The 15,911-nt window shown below is 46.9% G+C and overlaps 1 protein-coding gene across 1 annotated transcript in view; it reads left to right on the top strand.

Moving 5' to 3' along the window:
* LOC102869229 (synaptic vesicle 2-related protein-like) overlaps nt 1–7,356 on the top strand; it is a 143,071-nt gene extending 135,715 nt beyond the window's left edge. Inside the window, exons 13-16 of the mRNA XM_006894828.1 lie at nt 1,753–1,864; nt 3,317–3,398; nt 5,015–5,104; nt 7,150–7,356. Of these exons, the coding sequence (XP_006894890.1) occupies nt 1,753–1,864; nt 3,317–3,398; nt 5,015–5,104; nt 7,150–7,356 (491 nt within the window). The remainder of the gene's footprint in view (nt 1–1,752; nt 1,865–3,316; nt 3,399–5,014; nt 5,105–7,149) is intronic.
* The last annotated feature ends 8,555 nt before the right edge of the window (nt 7,357–15,911 follow it).

Below are 15,911 nucleotides of genomic sequence, written 5' to 3'. Positions count from 1 at the left end.
AGCTGTTCCTTGGAGACTATCATCATGCTTGGAAAGGTGGAGGGCCAGCAATAGAGAGGAAGACCCTCAGCCAGGTGGATAGACACAGTGACTGCAATAAGACTCCACTGAGTCAGAGATGACGCGGATGGCACAGGACAGGGTTCAGACCTGTTGTCATGGGTTTGCTATGTGTTGTACTCAACTCAGACTCACCTAACAACATAGTTCCTCTTCTGATGTAGGGAGTCATTTTCATTTATTCCTATTTTACATATGAAGAAATGGAAGCTCAGAGAAGACTACGCAGCAAGTCAGAGGTTAGAGGAAGCCATGGAAAACTGCTGTTTCTGAAATTCCAGCCCAGGCATCCCACCTGGATTCAGTGAATATCATCATTAAGATTCTCTGTGGGTGTTTGTTAACACTCCCTTGCTTCATAACAAATTTACCTCAAGTTTAGCAGCTTAAAGCAACACATACTTATTATCTTAAAATTTCTATGGACCAAGAATCAAGGAGTAGCCTACCTGGGTGCTTTGCTTTAGTATCTCCTAGGGGGCTACAAGGTTCAACAATTTGCGTTATGCGGATGACACAACCCTGCTTGCTGAAACTGAGGAGGACCTGAAGCACCTGCTGCAGAGTGTCAAGGACTGCAGCCTACAATATGGATTGAGGCTCAATGTCAAGAAGACAAAGATTCTCACCACTGGACCATTTGGCAGCATCAGGATGGATGGTGAAGAGATTGAGATTGTTCACACCTTTAGTTTGCTTGGCTCCATAATCAACAGTCTTGGCACCAGCAGCCAGGAAATTAAAAGGCGCATTGCCATGGGAAAGTCTGCTGTTAGGGACCTCTCCAAAGTACTGAAGAGCAATGGTGTCTCTCTGGAGACTAAGGTGCGTCTGATACATGCCATGGTCTTCGCAATCACCTGTTATGCATCAGAGAGTTGGACAATGACCAAGGAGGATAGAAGGAGAACTGATGCCTTTGAGCTGTGGTGCTGGAGAAGAGTACTGAGAATACCATGGACTGCTAGGAAAACAAATAGATTTGTCCTGGAGAGGGTTAAACGGGTGGCTCCTTGGAGGCAAGGATTCTGAGGCTCCGTCTAACTTACTTTGGACATGTAGTGAGGAGAGACTGGTCCTTGGAGAGGGACATCATGCTTGGGAGGGTGGAGGGATGGCGCAGGAGAGGAAGGCCCTCTATGAGGTGGATTGATTCAGTGACTGGGATAATTGTGATGGGAGTGTCAGAGACGGTGCGATTGGCACAGGACAGAGCGGAGTTTAGGGCTGTTGTACATAGGGTCGCTATGAGTCGCAGGCGACTCGACGGCACATAACAACAACAACAACAACAACAACAGGGGGCTACATTTGAGATGCTGGTCCAGTTTCTATGGTCTCATGTTCAACAGGGGCAAGTTCCACTTCCACTTTCACTCACATTCCTTGAGGGGTGTGGGGTATAGACTCTCAGTTCTTAACCTGGTTGTGGGCTGCAAACTGCCTTCAGATCCCACTATCAGATAAGTATGTAAGAGCCTAAGAGAAAGGATATCAGGAGGACAGAGTTACATCCTTCATAACCACATCTGAGAAGTGGTCATAATCCAGCTGTTAGAAGTGCACCACTGAGTCCAACACCCAGTGGTGTTGAGGGGGAAAAAGCTGCTCAACATGTGAAGACCAGGAGGCAAGGCCACTGGCGGTCCGTGTCGGAAGCTGCCTCCCACAGTCCCGCTGTTCCCCTTCCAGGTGTCCTTGTAACTCTGTGGATTATTGACCGCCTGGGCCGCAAGAAGACCATGGCCCTGTGTTTCTCCATCTTCTTCCTCTGCAGCCTCCTGCTTTTCATCTGCGTTGGAAGGTGGGTGTAGAGCAACTCTCTCTGACCACAGAGGTTTTTCTCACGCCGTGGCCAGTGGTTTCTTTGGCCTGCGGGCTGCGGCTTACACTCCTTGGTATTGTCTGGGGATCTTCTTTCTTTCCTCCTTATCACTTACCAGTCCTGAGGCTCATCGTTGCCTCGCAAGTGATCAAAAGATGAGGCTCGGAGTTCTGTTGAGGGTATAGATGTGCCCAGCTCTTGCTCTGATAACATCAAATTCCGATTCTTTTTAATATCATCTCTTAATGAGATGCCATGGACGTCTAAGAGAACAAACATATGTGTCTTGGAGAACGTGCAGCCGGAGTGCTCTTTGGAGGCAAGAATGATGAGACTTCGCCTCACATACTTTGGGCATGTTGCTGGGAGGGGCTGTTCCTTGGACAGGGACATGATGCTGGGAAGAGTGGAGGGTCAGTGAAGGAGAGGAAGACCCTCAACCAGGTGGATTGACACAGTGACTGCTGGGCTCTAATGTGTCAGGACGTGTGAGGACGGCGCGGGATAGAGCAGGGTTCAGATCTTTTGTTCACAAGGTCGTCATGAGTAGTACTTGACTCAGTAACATCTAACAAGACAATGAGACCAGGTATCTAACTGATTTCTATGTGTGTTATTAAAGTGTTTACCTGTCCAATGGAAACATGTAACATTGAGCTTGTTCTGTAATCTTGATTTCGCCATTTTTCCAACCCCAAAATACAGAATTGACAGGTGCTTTTCTTGAACTCTGAGAAGCCCCAGACCAAACTCAGTCAGGAACTTGAGGGAACAGCTCCACGCCTGAGAAGATCAGGAGAGACTCAACTTAGACCACGAGACGCTGGCATACTGACATACATGGGGCAACGGAATGGACATTTCAGGATGAGGATTGTTCTGAAAGTACTGAATTTGTTGTTGTTTTTGTTGAGTGCTGTTGTTGCCTGTGACTCACAGCGACCCGACGAGCAACAACCCTGAGCCTGCCCTTATCCTCACTGTGCAGCCCACTGTGACAGTCACTGTGTCCACGGTCTTCCTTCCTCCAGCCCTCCACCTTCCCCCGTGTGATGCCTTTTCTCAAGGACTGGCCCCTCCTGGCTACGTGCCCACAGCATGTGAGAGGAATACAGAAGTTTGCTTTCCCTCAGTTTGCTGGCTCGTGGGCTAATTCCTGCCCCCTGAAGTTCCTGCCTGGGCTGTTCATATCACTTCTCTGTAACTTTGCCTCCAGCCTGGGCTCCTCAGCTATTTCCATTTCCGTTTCTCTGGAGAATGATACAGTCATGAAATCTGGTCTGTATAGATGGAACCAGAGGGGAGCACGCGCCCACATGGACCTGTACAAGTGGGTCTTGGGGTGGACTTTGTGTCCAGGTTGCAAATTCTGCCTGGGCTTTGGTGAAACACAGAGGTAATACGTGCTCGTCTGCCTTTTCCCTTCCCTAGGAACGTGCTCACTATGTTACTCTTCATTGCAAGAGCATTTATTTCTGGAGGTTTCCAAGCAGCCTATGTTTACACCCCTGAGGTAAGGAGAGGTGTCAGGGAGCAGCTGGGGCCGGAAGGGTGGTAATTTTTCAGGAACTCTCTACACGGGCCCTTTCAGATTAAAACTTGTCCTGGGGTTCCAGTGGCCACTGTTAAACCTTTCATGATTTAGGCTCATTCCCTCCATCTTTTTCTTCCTCTGATACAAATATATGCTGTGGATAAAATTGCAAAAATTAGACAACCAAAACCAAGAATGAGAGTTCCTCAGATCCCCTTCAACCTCCACCCAAGAAATAACTGTTAAATTGTTATTGTGTGAGAAACAGCCCATACTTGGCCCTTCTGTGAGTTTTCAGAGGCGCAATGGGCCTCTGGATCCCTGGAGGAGGTAGCCCACTTTTCTCTTACACAGCAGCTGGTGGATTCGAACCACATGCCTGTCTTTGGATCGGCACTACGACTCCTTACTGTTAGGCCACCAGAGCTCTCCTACTTTCTTGAATGTTGTTGTCTTTGAGTCGAGCATGACTCACAGTGACCCTATGAACAAAAGGCCTGAAGCCTTTCTATATCTATCGACATTTCCCAAAGTTCATAGAGTTTCCAAAGGCATGTTGTTCAGGAAGTGGAAATAGCTGAGTGTATACATTCTCCTAGGTTTATGCGCAAATGCCAGTGTCTGTCAGTGCTTGCATCTGTCAAGACTAGTCCAGTGAATATTCTTCCAGATTTTTCAGTATCAACTTATTAGTCAAAGTGGGTAACTTGGTAGTTGAGGAGAGGTTAGTAAAGAGAGGGAGGCTCTGGTGGTGTGGTCTGTAGGGAGTTGTGCTCCCAAATCAAAAGCGGTGGCTCTCTGGTGGTTCAAATCCACCAGCCGCTTCTGTAGAAGAAAGACGGGCAACCTCCTCTCATGTGAGTTACAGCTTCCCGAAAACCCACTGGAGGGTCATCTGTGAGTGGGCTCTGACTCATCGGCAATGAGTTTTGTGTTTTAGTAAAGAGACGAATTATAATGATGTGAGGCAGGGCTGAGGGAAATGACTGAGAACATTCACCCAGAGTTTGCAGTGGGGGGTGGGGAGCAGGGGGAGCTGTTACCCACCCCCCTGCCCAGGCCTCATGGATGATAGGAGGGAGCTGAGGGGAGAGGGTGGGTTTAAGAGAAGCTGATGTTTAGCTGAAGGGAATAGCAAGCCTGAACCCAGCCAGTGCCCAGAAGCTGATCTCTGACACACGCGGGGCCACTGATTATGATTGTAAGAAGCCCAGCTCCTTCTCATAAGGGCCATAATGGTTATGTGGCCATGATTTAGTCCAAATTGAGAACTGAGGTGGCCATTTAAGCCAGGGTTTCTGTAAAAGCCTGCCTTGGTGCTTCCAGGAAATGCCACTAATGAAAAGGAGAAGGGGGATGGCTTCTGAGGGAGGGGAGGTGGCTTTGGAGACAAGGCAAAAAAGAAACCCTCCCACAGCTCAGCCTTTTGCTCTAGTTCTGAGCTGAATTCTCATCTCCTTTGTGATGAGAATCCCCAACCAGTAGGTCACCTCCAATTTAGAGCAGCCCATGGGAGGGCTGTCCTGTCAGGCTTGACTGAGGAGCAGGAAGAGGCCTGTGAGTCCAGAAGTCCCCATCTGGCCTCTGTGTTTCAGGTCTACCCCACCGCCACGCGGGCACTGGGCCTGGGCTCCTGCAGTGGGATGGCAAGAGTGGGTGCTCTCATCACGCCGTTCATTGCTCAGGTGGGTGTCGCCCCAGTGCAGGTGTGAGGATCACAAAGCCCTTGCATGACCTGCCACTCCCACGGGCCACTCCTGCTGCTGAGCTCTGCAGGTGTTTCCGCTCTTACTCCCTATGTCTGCGCATGTTCACATGTCTTCAAGGAGAAGTGCTGCTCAGCGATGAGAAAACAGGCTCAGAAGAAGAAAGGCACTTGAACTTGATCGTACGGGAAGCAGGGAGAAAGGTGGAAGGGTGTGTGTGTGTGTGTGTGTGTGTGTATGTGTGTGTGTGTAGTGAGGTATAAAGAGTGCTAGACAAAAAGAGATTGACTGAATTTAAGTAAATGTCTCATGCAATTGAGGGGTGGAAGGTCCTAAATCTATAAGTGGTAGATTGGAGGTTTTACCGTAAGATCTGTTAAGTGATGAGCAAAGTGCAGGGGGAGAGACAGAGGCACATATAGAAGGAAAGAGAGAGAGGTGTGGAGAGAGACAGGTATGCAGAGAAAGGTAAAGGTAAAAGAGAAGGGCAGACACATGGACAGAGACAGAGAGGCACAAGAAGCCCACACACACAGAGATATGGAGGGAGACCGAGATGCAGACACAGGTGACACAGTGAGAGGGACGCGTGCGTGTGTGCGCGCGCGTGCGCACACACACACACACACACACACACACAGACATGGAGGGAGACTGAGATGTAGAGACAGGTGACACAGACACACACACACAGACACGGAGGGAGACCGAGATGCAGAGACAGGTGACGCAGAGGCAGATACATACACACAGAGATACACACATAGAGATAGAAGGGCAGAGACAGACATACGCATGCACAATACATAGAATCTAGAACTGTAAAGATCATCAGAGGAAAAAATAGTGACAAATTTAGGACCCCTGTTGCTGTATATAGGGACAATATGGGTCACAGGCAACTTGACAGCACATAACAATAACAAAAACAATCTAGGGAGCTCTGGTGGCCTAGAGGTCAGAAGCTGCACTGCAATCTCGAAGGCGCACAGTTCAAATTCACCAGCTGCCGCCTCCTCCCATGCAGTTAACTGCCTCGGAAAACCTGCCTGGAGGATCAGCTAGGGGCTGGTTCTGACTCGACGGCACACAACAACACAATAACAACAATCTATGATGTAGACTGTCATGTATAACCAAAACCACGTACTCAGTGGAGCATGCTGTTGTTGTGAACCTTAGTGTTGGAACCGACCCATAGCTGGCCCGCTGGTGGGTTTTCAAAGGCAGTTAATTGCACAGGAGGAGATTGCCCTTCCTTCTCCTGCGGAGCAGTTAGTGGCCTCGAACCACATGCCTTCAGGATTGCAGTGCAGCTTCTTGCCACTCAGCCATCAGAGCTCCCTCAATAGAGTAAAAATGAGTGGAAAATGTTACTAGAGAGATGCAAACCAAAAGACAGAAGAGCAGCCAGTTCAAGCTCAGCCAGCTATTTACATGCTGGAGGCAGATCATGCCCCCAAGGCAACTTCCTATCAGCTGAGGGGTTGATCCCATCAGAGCCGTTCATGGAGGTCATGACACCACACCGCACTGGACCACAGTACACCACCGGAGAAAGACGTCATGCTTGGCTGAGGGTCAGTCAACGTGAGGAAGATCCAAGGTGCGTTGGCACAATGGCAGCAACCGTGGGCTCAGTCACACCAGTGATTGTGAGGACACCACAGGATGGGGTGCTGTACACAGGAGCTAACGCAGGAGGGCCCGACAGCACAGCATTGCGTGACATATGATTAGATCACAGAGCGACAATCAGTTCAGTGTCTGTCTAAACCACTGAGGTTCGTAGCCTGGCCCAACTGACACGTAAAATGAATGCTCTTTGGGCCTCAGTGTACTCCTCTGTAAAACAGGCATAAAGGTACCCGCCTCCGAGCTCTCTGAGGACTAAATGAGACGGGGCACGGAGCACTCCTCTCCTTGAGCACTCCTCAAAAAGGTCCCTCCTTACTAAGATGGCTGGCAGCTGCACGCTCCAGCTCAGAAGCGCGGTTCTCATCTGCACCTCTCTCCTTGCCCAGGTGATGCTGGAGTCCTCCGTGTACCTGACACTGGCAGTTTACAGCAGCTGCTGCCTCCTGGCTGCCCTGGCTTCCTGCTTCCTGCCCATCGAAACCAAAGGCCGTGGCCTGCAGGAATCCAGCCACCGGGAATGGGGCCAGGAGATGGTCGGCCGAGGGACGCATGGGACGAGCGTCCCCAGGTCGAATTCTGGCTCACAAGAGTAGTGACTGCTGGGGCTGGGGGGGACAATCTGGTCTTTTCGACTGTAGGGTGCAGAGAGCTGCTGGAACCAGCTAGGGCTCCAACTGTCACTGCCACCACCAAGAACTGAAGAGTATGATGACCTGGACCAACAGGGCTTTGTGTCTTGACTCCATTTGCTCATGTCCATCGAGGCCCACCTGGGGATGGGAAGGTGTTGGCTCTGGGGGTCCCTCTGTGTGTCTGTGTGGGGAGTGTGTGTTAATCACCTGTGACTCTGCATGGGTATAGTGACATTTTGGTGATGTCATCCAGACCCAATACTGGCCACATCCTCAATGAACCACAACAAATAATCTTTGTCAATACAGACCAGGCCCATACCCGAGTGACACCTGCCTTCCCAGGTGCCTCCACACCTGCCATCTACCTGCCACACCTGCTCAGTCAGTTCACCTGCACTCTTGGCCCCAAGGCTTGCTTCTTTCAAATTGTAGGTGACCAGGTGTGGCCTGAGCAACTTCTCTATGGGTCTAAGAAATGCGCCAAAGGGCCACCCCAGGATCTGTCCAGATTCTGCCAGCTGGATGTGCATTTGAACTTGAGCTATGTGTGCCTCCCCTCCTCCCGCCCCCGGATTTGCTGTCTCTGGCTCCAGAGGATTCAGATGTGACGTTCATGGGGACGACTGGGCTGACACCAGATGATAAGCTCAGAAAACTGTCACCCTGGGAGCTAGAAACTGCGGTGGAAGGGAGTCCCACAGCAAAGCAATGACATCCTCTCTGGAGGGAGCCAAGACCGTGCGAGGCTTCAGTACTGGCTGCCTCCTTGGCCGAGCTGAGGGCAACTCTTAGGGAAGAGCACTGTTTATTCAGGTTTCCGCTTTCTCTCTGTGAAGCACCAGCACATTGAGTGGATGGCTGGCTGGAAGGGCAGGATGCTACAACCACACATACCCTTGGGGTCAGGGAACCTGAATCAGTTGAACAAAGCTGCTCTTTTCACCCTTGTTGCCAGGCTGCCCAGCCGTGGTATTCACACATAGGCAGCTCCTGGGGCTCCAGCCATAGACCCCATAGCAGAGATGCTGTAGGGTAGAGTAAATATGATATGTGATGGAGAAAGTACAACCAGAGGGCTCCTGGGAGGCAAGGATGGTGACGCTTCATCTCACATCCTGTGGGCATGTTGTTATAAGGGGCTATCCCTTGAAAAGAGACATCATGCTGGGAAAATGGGCCAGTGAAGGAGAGGAAGACCCTCAGTCAGATGAAATGACCCAATGACCGCAGCGATGGGCTCAAGTGTGTCGCAGGAGAGGACAGAGTTCAGGTCTGTCATTCACGGGGTCACTATGAGTGGTGTATGATTCTGCTGCACATAATAACAACAGAGGGTGGAGCGGGGAGGGAGAACTGAGATGTGTGACATGTACACTTTGAAAGGAAGAAAGGGGAGCCATTTGGGTTGAGAGTTGGTCTGGAAAGAAGGCTTGGGGCTCCATCTCAGTAACCACTCTCAGGGGGTTGGTGTCCATGACGTTTTCCCATCATGATGTGGAGGATCTAGAGGAGGAAGAAGGGGGCTGTCAGATCTCATCAGCAACCAGAGAAGACTGGCCGGCATGGGGCTGGAGATACTTGCTTGAAGTTAATGTTGCAAGAAAGCCAAATATGTGTGTTCATCTCTTATTAAAAACATGTTGGTGATGGACTTCACGAGGGTCCACATTTATTAGTCTGTCCTAGTGTTCTAGTGTTCTAGTGACAGTAATGGTCTTTGGAACCTTTGTCATTATTGGTCACCTGGCTTTAATGATTTGCTCCATTGCAATTGTGGGCAAGGGGGAGAGTTACAGCGTTGGCTGCATTATTATTGCATCTGTCAGAGGTCACACTATTTTCTAATGTGTCAACTCCAGGCTCAAGTCCAAGGTTGTCTGCAAGCAGGTCTGTGTCCCTGAACTACAGGACACCACACACAGCACCCTTGATCCATGCAGTCAGAGATGGTGTAGTTAATTAGAACCTCTTCTCGCTGACACCCACGTGCCCTTGAACCATGAGCGGCTGTGGCTCTTGTTATTTCTGGGCTGCTGAGCTCTGCCGGGTAACACAGAGCCTTTGCTTGTCTTTTTTGGCCTTCCAGCTGATCAGACTTGGCCAGATGCTCATGTCAGCTCCCTTCACCCTCAAATAACCCAGTGGAGAGAGAGGTAGGGGTTGAGGGCTTTTGCTTGAGGGTAGAAATGTTTGCCAAGGGCTGGGGTAGAGAGAGGGATTTGCTGTTCAGGGCTGTCATACTCTTATTTTCTTTTTTGTTTTGTTTGCTGAGAATTTACACAGCAAAACATGCACACTCATTCAATAATTTCTACATGTACAATTTAATGACTCAGATTTGATTCTTTACAATCCTTCTCACTTTCCTATTCTGAATTGTTCTTCAGACACAAGAACACCCTGCCTCAAGGGTTTCGTTTTGGTTTTTTTCCCTATTCTTATTAGCTCCTGTGGTCAATTTGACCTCATTTAGATGATTTTAAAAGGCACCATCTTCAGGGCAGACATTTTTCACTAAATAAGCTAAATTGTTTTGTTTAAAGAACAGGGGATGTGTTTGATTTAAGGTTTAAAGATGATCTCAAGGTCATGTTTTCAGAGGTCCTTCCAGCCTCCACAACTCCAGGAAGTCTGGATTCTGTGAAAATTTGACATTTTCTTTTGTACTTTCCCTATTTTGAGCAAGATTCCTTGACAAGAATCTCTGGTTAAAGCAATGTGTAATGATAGTGTGCTACTTTCCTCAAGAAAGGGAAAGTTTAAAACTCTGCCTTCTGAACAGCTTGCCCTTTAAAAAAAAATCCATATTATTGAATGATACAAGAGCTGTTACTGATGCTGCCCTGGCCTTTAAAGTTGTGTGCCTTTCACCAAAGAAGCTTTGTACCTAATTTAGAACTCTCTGAAAGCTTTAGTTTTCATTAAAGCAAATGCCATCTCTTTCTCTTGGTCAGGAGATATTTTAGAAAATTACAAAAGATGTTGAATGTAGCCTGGGTTATATGATTTCTTTCTTTTACTTCAAATAGTGTATCGGGAGCACACACATGCCCTTGGTGAAATTTGCAATGAGATGAAAGCGAATCTTAGAAATTTATTTTTAAAACAATGTAGATATTATTTTTTTAAAAATTTATTTTATTTTATTATTTGTGTGTGTGTGTGTGTACTGTCAGATCAGATCTGACTGGTATAGGAGGATTGTTCCTCCTTCTCCAGCAGAGCATCTGGTGGATTTGAACCCTGCACCTCTGGGATTGCAGTACACCTTCTTGGCACTAGGCCACCAGAGCTCGCCATAGATATTATTTTTTAATAATGATAAACAACAGAAATATTTTCATGATGAGGCAATATTTCCCCTTAGTTTTTGTTAGTAAATATAAAAAGATTGATGTATCCTCAGCTGCAAATATCAATAAGCCCAGTCAATAGTGGTTTTAACCATAGTGTGTACTGTCAAAATCAACCCAGAGCTAACCTTCCAGTGGGTTTTCTGAGGCAACAAATTGCAAGTAAAGAGATTACCCATCTTTCTTCTGTGGAGAGGCTGGTAGTGCAAGTCCTTACCGGTAAGCATCAGGCCGGTGGTAAATGGTATGTAATTCCTTACCGTTTAGCCTAAGCTCCACTTACCACTCAGCTGCTCCTTGGAGGCTAGGATTTTGAAGCTCTGTCTCACATACTTTAGGCATTTGGCCAGGAGGGACCAGTCCTTTGAGAAGGACATCATGCTTGGAAAGGTGGAGGGAACGACCCCAGATGAGATGGATTGACATAATAACTAGGTTAATGGGGGGAGGTGTGTCAGAGACAGTGAGACTGGCTCAGGATAGAGCAGGCTTCAGCGTTGTTATACACAGGGTCGCTATGGTCGCAAGCGAATCGACAGCACATAACAACAACAACAACAACATCAGAGCTCTCTCTTTACTCATTAGAATGATTTTTGTTAGCAGCAAGCCCAGAATCCTGACATTGCGGGGCAGATTCATCAGATCAACAATTGATATTGATAAAGACACAACATCTTTGTGTCTGTTTCGTCCTTTGCATCTTGGTCATTTTATCTTGTGCTTGAGAGCTCATAGTCACAACATGGCTGTAGTGTCAGATGTCATATTTATTTACAACAAATGAGATTAAATAGAGAAGAAGCAGTCATAAAAGATTTTCATTTACAAGGTTCTCTTGGTTTGGGGAAGGGAAGACCTCCAGTAAACTCACCATTGCTTGTTGTAGGTCAAATGTGCGCCACAGGAAGAAGGTAAGGTATTATGTCAATTTGTTTACACCAATTATGAGATCCCCTGTAGGTCTGGAGAAGGGCCTATATCTCCCATAGGATCAAAAGATACCCACAAGCTTCCTGACTATAAGTTGGGAACTTATTAACATGGAAGAAAGATGTTACCTATTGCACGAGCAGTGGCTAAGAGCTATAATTTATGAAACAGAGATTCGTAGAATAGAGTTGAAAGTCTAAAATTTAAAGCACCATATTGCTATGGATATATAATCCACGGAGTTTTAAGCAAAACTATTTTTGTTGCAAGGAACAGAAGTTTTAACAAGGTAACTCACTTGCTCTGGTAAGTTATCCAAAGGGCCAAAAAGCCTTGGAAGGGGAAATCGTATTTGGAAAAATAGAAGGTCAAAGAAAAAGAGGAAGACAGACTCTCAGAGAGAATTGACATGGTGACTGTGACAGTGGGCTTGAACACGGTAGAGATTGTGAGCATTGTGCAGGGTAGGGCAAGGTGCCCTCTGTTATACACAGGGTCTCTTGAGTTGAAGTAGACCCAACAGCACACAAGAACAGCAAGAGCAACTCAGATTAGGGAAGGGGTTTATTATAAGATCAGGGAGCTTTGCCGCTAAGCTGTAGGGAGTTGAGCTGCTAACCCAACGGCTGTAACTCTCTGGTAGTTTGAATCCACCAGTGGCTCCACAGGAGAAAAGTGGAAAATTTCCTCTCATGTGATTGATTTACAGCCTCAGAAACCCAACGGAGAGCAAACTATAAGTCGGTTCTGACTTGACAACACTGAGTTGAGTTAAGTTTGAGATCAGCAGTTAATTTCCAATAGGGGACAGCCTGGAAATGTACATGAGTGAAGTCTGAAATCAGCAAGGCCTAAGAAGTGACAGGAGGAGAAAAGGATGTGGTTGAAAAGCACAGACCCCACCCTAAGGGCCTGGCCACAGCGTGGCTCTGACTGATGTCCTTGCACTCTGCATCCAGCATGGCCAGATCTTCCCACTTTCAAGGCATAAATCTTGGATTTGCATGTGCCATCTCCAATTTTTAGTGTGTTGGATCAAATCTGTTTAACATGTTGCTGCACACTTTTAAATTGACAACAGTGCTTAGAAACACATTTGCCGTCATTTGCGGCAACATGTTAAGTGGTGTAGGCAACAAATGAAGCACATTTGCAGGCTGGGATTGCCAGTAGCCTGCCAGCAGTAGGCAGCCTCTCAAAGATTAGGGGGTGAAGTCCACAGTGGACAAGGAAACTGGCAAGCCAGCAGGGCCCTGGGCAGCCCCTCTTTGCTCTATGCTCTTCATTCCTGCCCCTCTCTGAAGAGCAGCCTCCATCTGCTCCCTCTTGGCTCCTGGGCTCACAGGACCAGGCAGATGGCTTTGATTCCCAGCGATTCTTTGAGCTTGTAACTCAGCTCTGCAAATTGGTTTGACTCAGCTGTTCAGCATCCCACTTCCAGATTTTCAGGCAAGGACTCTGGCCTCATTTACAGTTGGTTCCAGTTGAATCATTTTAGTGTGATATAGAGCAACAGACATAACTGCTTAAACCTACCCTTTCATCAAGTGGGACAATTGCTGAACTTAGGGGCAGTAAGATTTATAAAGACCTAGGAGGTAGAACAGAAGTAGTGAACATGTTATTATGCCAATTAACTGGGATGTTTCATGAAACATGGTGAGTTGATCTTTGAGAAAGATACCAAAGAAAGACCCCAATTTAGGGCTTTCCTTGGTCAGGCGCGACCCCGGGCAGCTCACACCAGAAGCACTTGATGCAAACACACGAGGCTTTATTGGCGGAACTCTGGGTCGACTCGTATCTCTCACAGGAGACAAGGGAGTCGACCCTGAGCAGAGAGAGCAAGGGGTTTAGGGGTTCTTTGGTGTGGAGATTGCTCATTGGCTCTTCGGAAAAGCGAAAGTTCAGTCCCAGGTCAGCCACTTGCTGTTGATGCCAGTTAAGATACAGGGTGTTTGTTCCCTTTGTGGTCGGCTAGTTCCTGGAACATAAACGTTTACACAAGACCAAAAGTACAGGTTCTTTTTTTAATTATTATTTTATTATTTTTGTGTGCGTGTACCGTCAAATCAGATCTGGCTGGTACAGGAGGAGATTGCCCCTCCTTCTCCTGCAGAGCATCTGGTGGATTCGAACCGTGCACCTCTGGGATTGTAGTTGCAGCTTCTTGCCACTAGGCCACCAGAGCTCCCCCCAAGTACAGGTTCTTACAACACTGGGTGTGGGGACATTGTTCAAAAATTTTTCTTTCACCAAGAAAGACAATTCATTGAGAGAAAGGTAATGTTTTCCCAATTCATCAAGCTGCCAAGAAGACACTGAAATTATTGTTGCAGACAAGGTTGAGGGAGGAAAGCAGAAAGGTTAAAAAAATAAAATGAAGGAATCAACTAGAAGTTGAAGAACTTCTTCATGTCACTTGAATTCTTAATCTTGGGATAGAATCATGGGGAAGCCACTTTCAGAAGTTTTTTTGCTCTGGTCACTTAGTGGTAAAGAGTTGTGCTACTAACCTAAAGGCATGTGGTTCAAATCCACAAGCTGTTTTGCAGAAGAAAGATGGGCAAGTTCCTTCCCTGGGCTTTACAGTCTCTGAAAGCTCAGTGGAGTTGGCTCCGACTTGATGGTACACAACAACAACAACATTGTTTACAAAAAAAGACATGAAAATGAATTTGGGTCTGAATGCAGACGTCTCCAATTCCATATACACGGCTGAATTCAATGTGGTGTTGTTGCTAAGGGATTTCTGTGGATATCTGGATTGGACTAGTAGAGGTCACACTCCTTGAAGAATTTTAGGGCAAGTAAAGATTATTTTGGTCAAAAATGGCAATGTTTTTGGAAGTTTCTTTTACCTCATGAACTTTGTAAAATATCCTCAGCCTTAATATGACTGAGGCTGTTGTTGTTGTTGTTGCTGTTGTTGTTGTTGTTAGGTGTCCCTGAGTCTACTAAGAATTATAATGACTCTATGGGTAATCAATCTGAATCCTGCCCTATTCTGTGTCATCCTTATCATCTCTGATAAGCTTGAGTCCACCGTTACAGTGACTTGTCAATCCACCTCATTAAGGATCTTCCCTTCTTTTGCTGACCCTTCACCTTTCTAACCATGATAGCCCTTTTCCAAGGACATGCCTCTCCTAATAACATGCCAAACAAGTGACAGAATAGATGACTTTGAGTTGAGTCATTGGAGAAGAGAACTGAATATCCTAGAGAATGCCAAAAGAACAAACAAATATGTCTTGGAGAAAGTGCAACCAAGATCCTCCTTGGAGGCACGGATAGTGAAGCTTTCTTTCACCTATTTTGGGCATGACTGTGAGTAGGAGAGAACTAATTCCTCTTCAGTGTGCTTATAGAAAAGTTAGGAAAGAGGTCAAATGAGTTCTTTTATAACTGCTTCACCCCAATTTGAGGTTCATTGTTGTGCAATAGTTGAAAGTGAGAATCTTTCTGACTCTGAGTCTCCCTCTTGTACCCTGCCTAGATGTTGGCCTCAGGTTATCTCTCTGTGCCTTGGTGTCCTCAACTATAAATGGAGTAATGGCCACCACAGAGGGTTCTTTGTGAGGATTAGAGTAATGTCTTCAAGATTTAGGACAGAGCTTGGTGCCCAGCAATACTATAATAAATGTTCTTGTTGTTGACTCTCTTTTCCTTCTTAGCTTGGATCTGGCAGAACTCATCTTCATGATGGAATGCATGGGAAGGATAGACAGGGGAGCTTGGGATGGGCCTGGGATCGGGCAGGCCAGTGAGACCTCTTCATAGGATGCTGCTCACCTAAGATGCATGGAAGTTTCTAGGCTCTGTCCTTTTTATAACCTCCTTCTAAAACAAAACAAAACAAAAACAACAAAAAAAACACCACAAAACAAAACAAAACAAAAAACCAAGAAAAACCAAACCCATTGTCAAGTCATTTCCAATTTATTCCTTTCCCAAAAGACAGAGTAGAGCTGACCCATAAGATCTCTAACGCTATAATACTGCAAACTGCCACATCTCTTTCCCATGGAGCAGCTGGTGGGTTCACACAGCTGACCTCACAGTTAGCAGCCAAGAACTACATCACTGCACCACCAGGGCTTCTTTCACAAATTCCCAGGTGAAAATTAAGAGATTGAGACAGGTGACGTGGGATGGAGATTGGAAGGTCCATTTAGGGCCTTCAAAACCCTCTGAGAGTCTGTCCCACCAGAGAGTGAAGCTGGG

Source organism: Elephantulus edwardii, unplaced genomic scaffold, assembly GCF_000299155.1.
Source record: "Elephantulus edwardii isolate Elephantulus edwardi_28Jun2011 unplaced genomic scaffold, EleEdw1.0 scaffold00151, whole genome shotgun sequence".
Lineage (NCBI taxonomy): Eukaryota > Metazoa > Chordata > Mammalia > Macroscelidea > Macroscelididae > Elephantulus > Elephantulus edwardii.
Note: the sequence above shows the minus strand (reverse complement) of the source record. Positions and strands in the feature narration are given on the sequence as shown.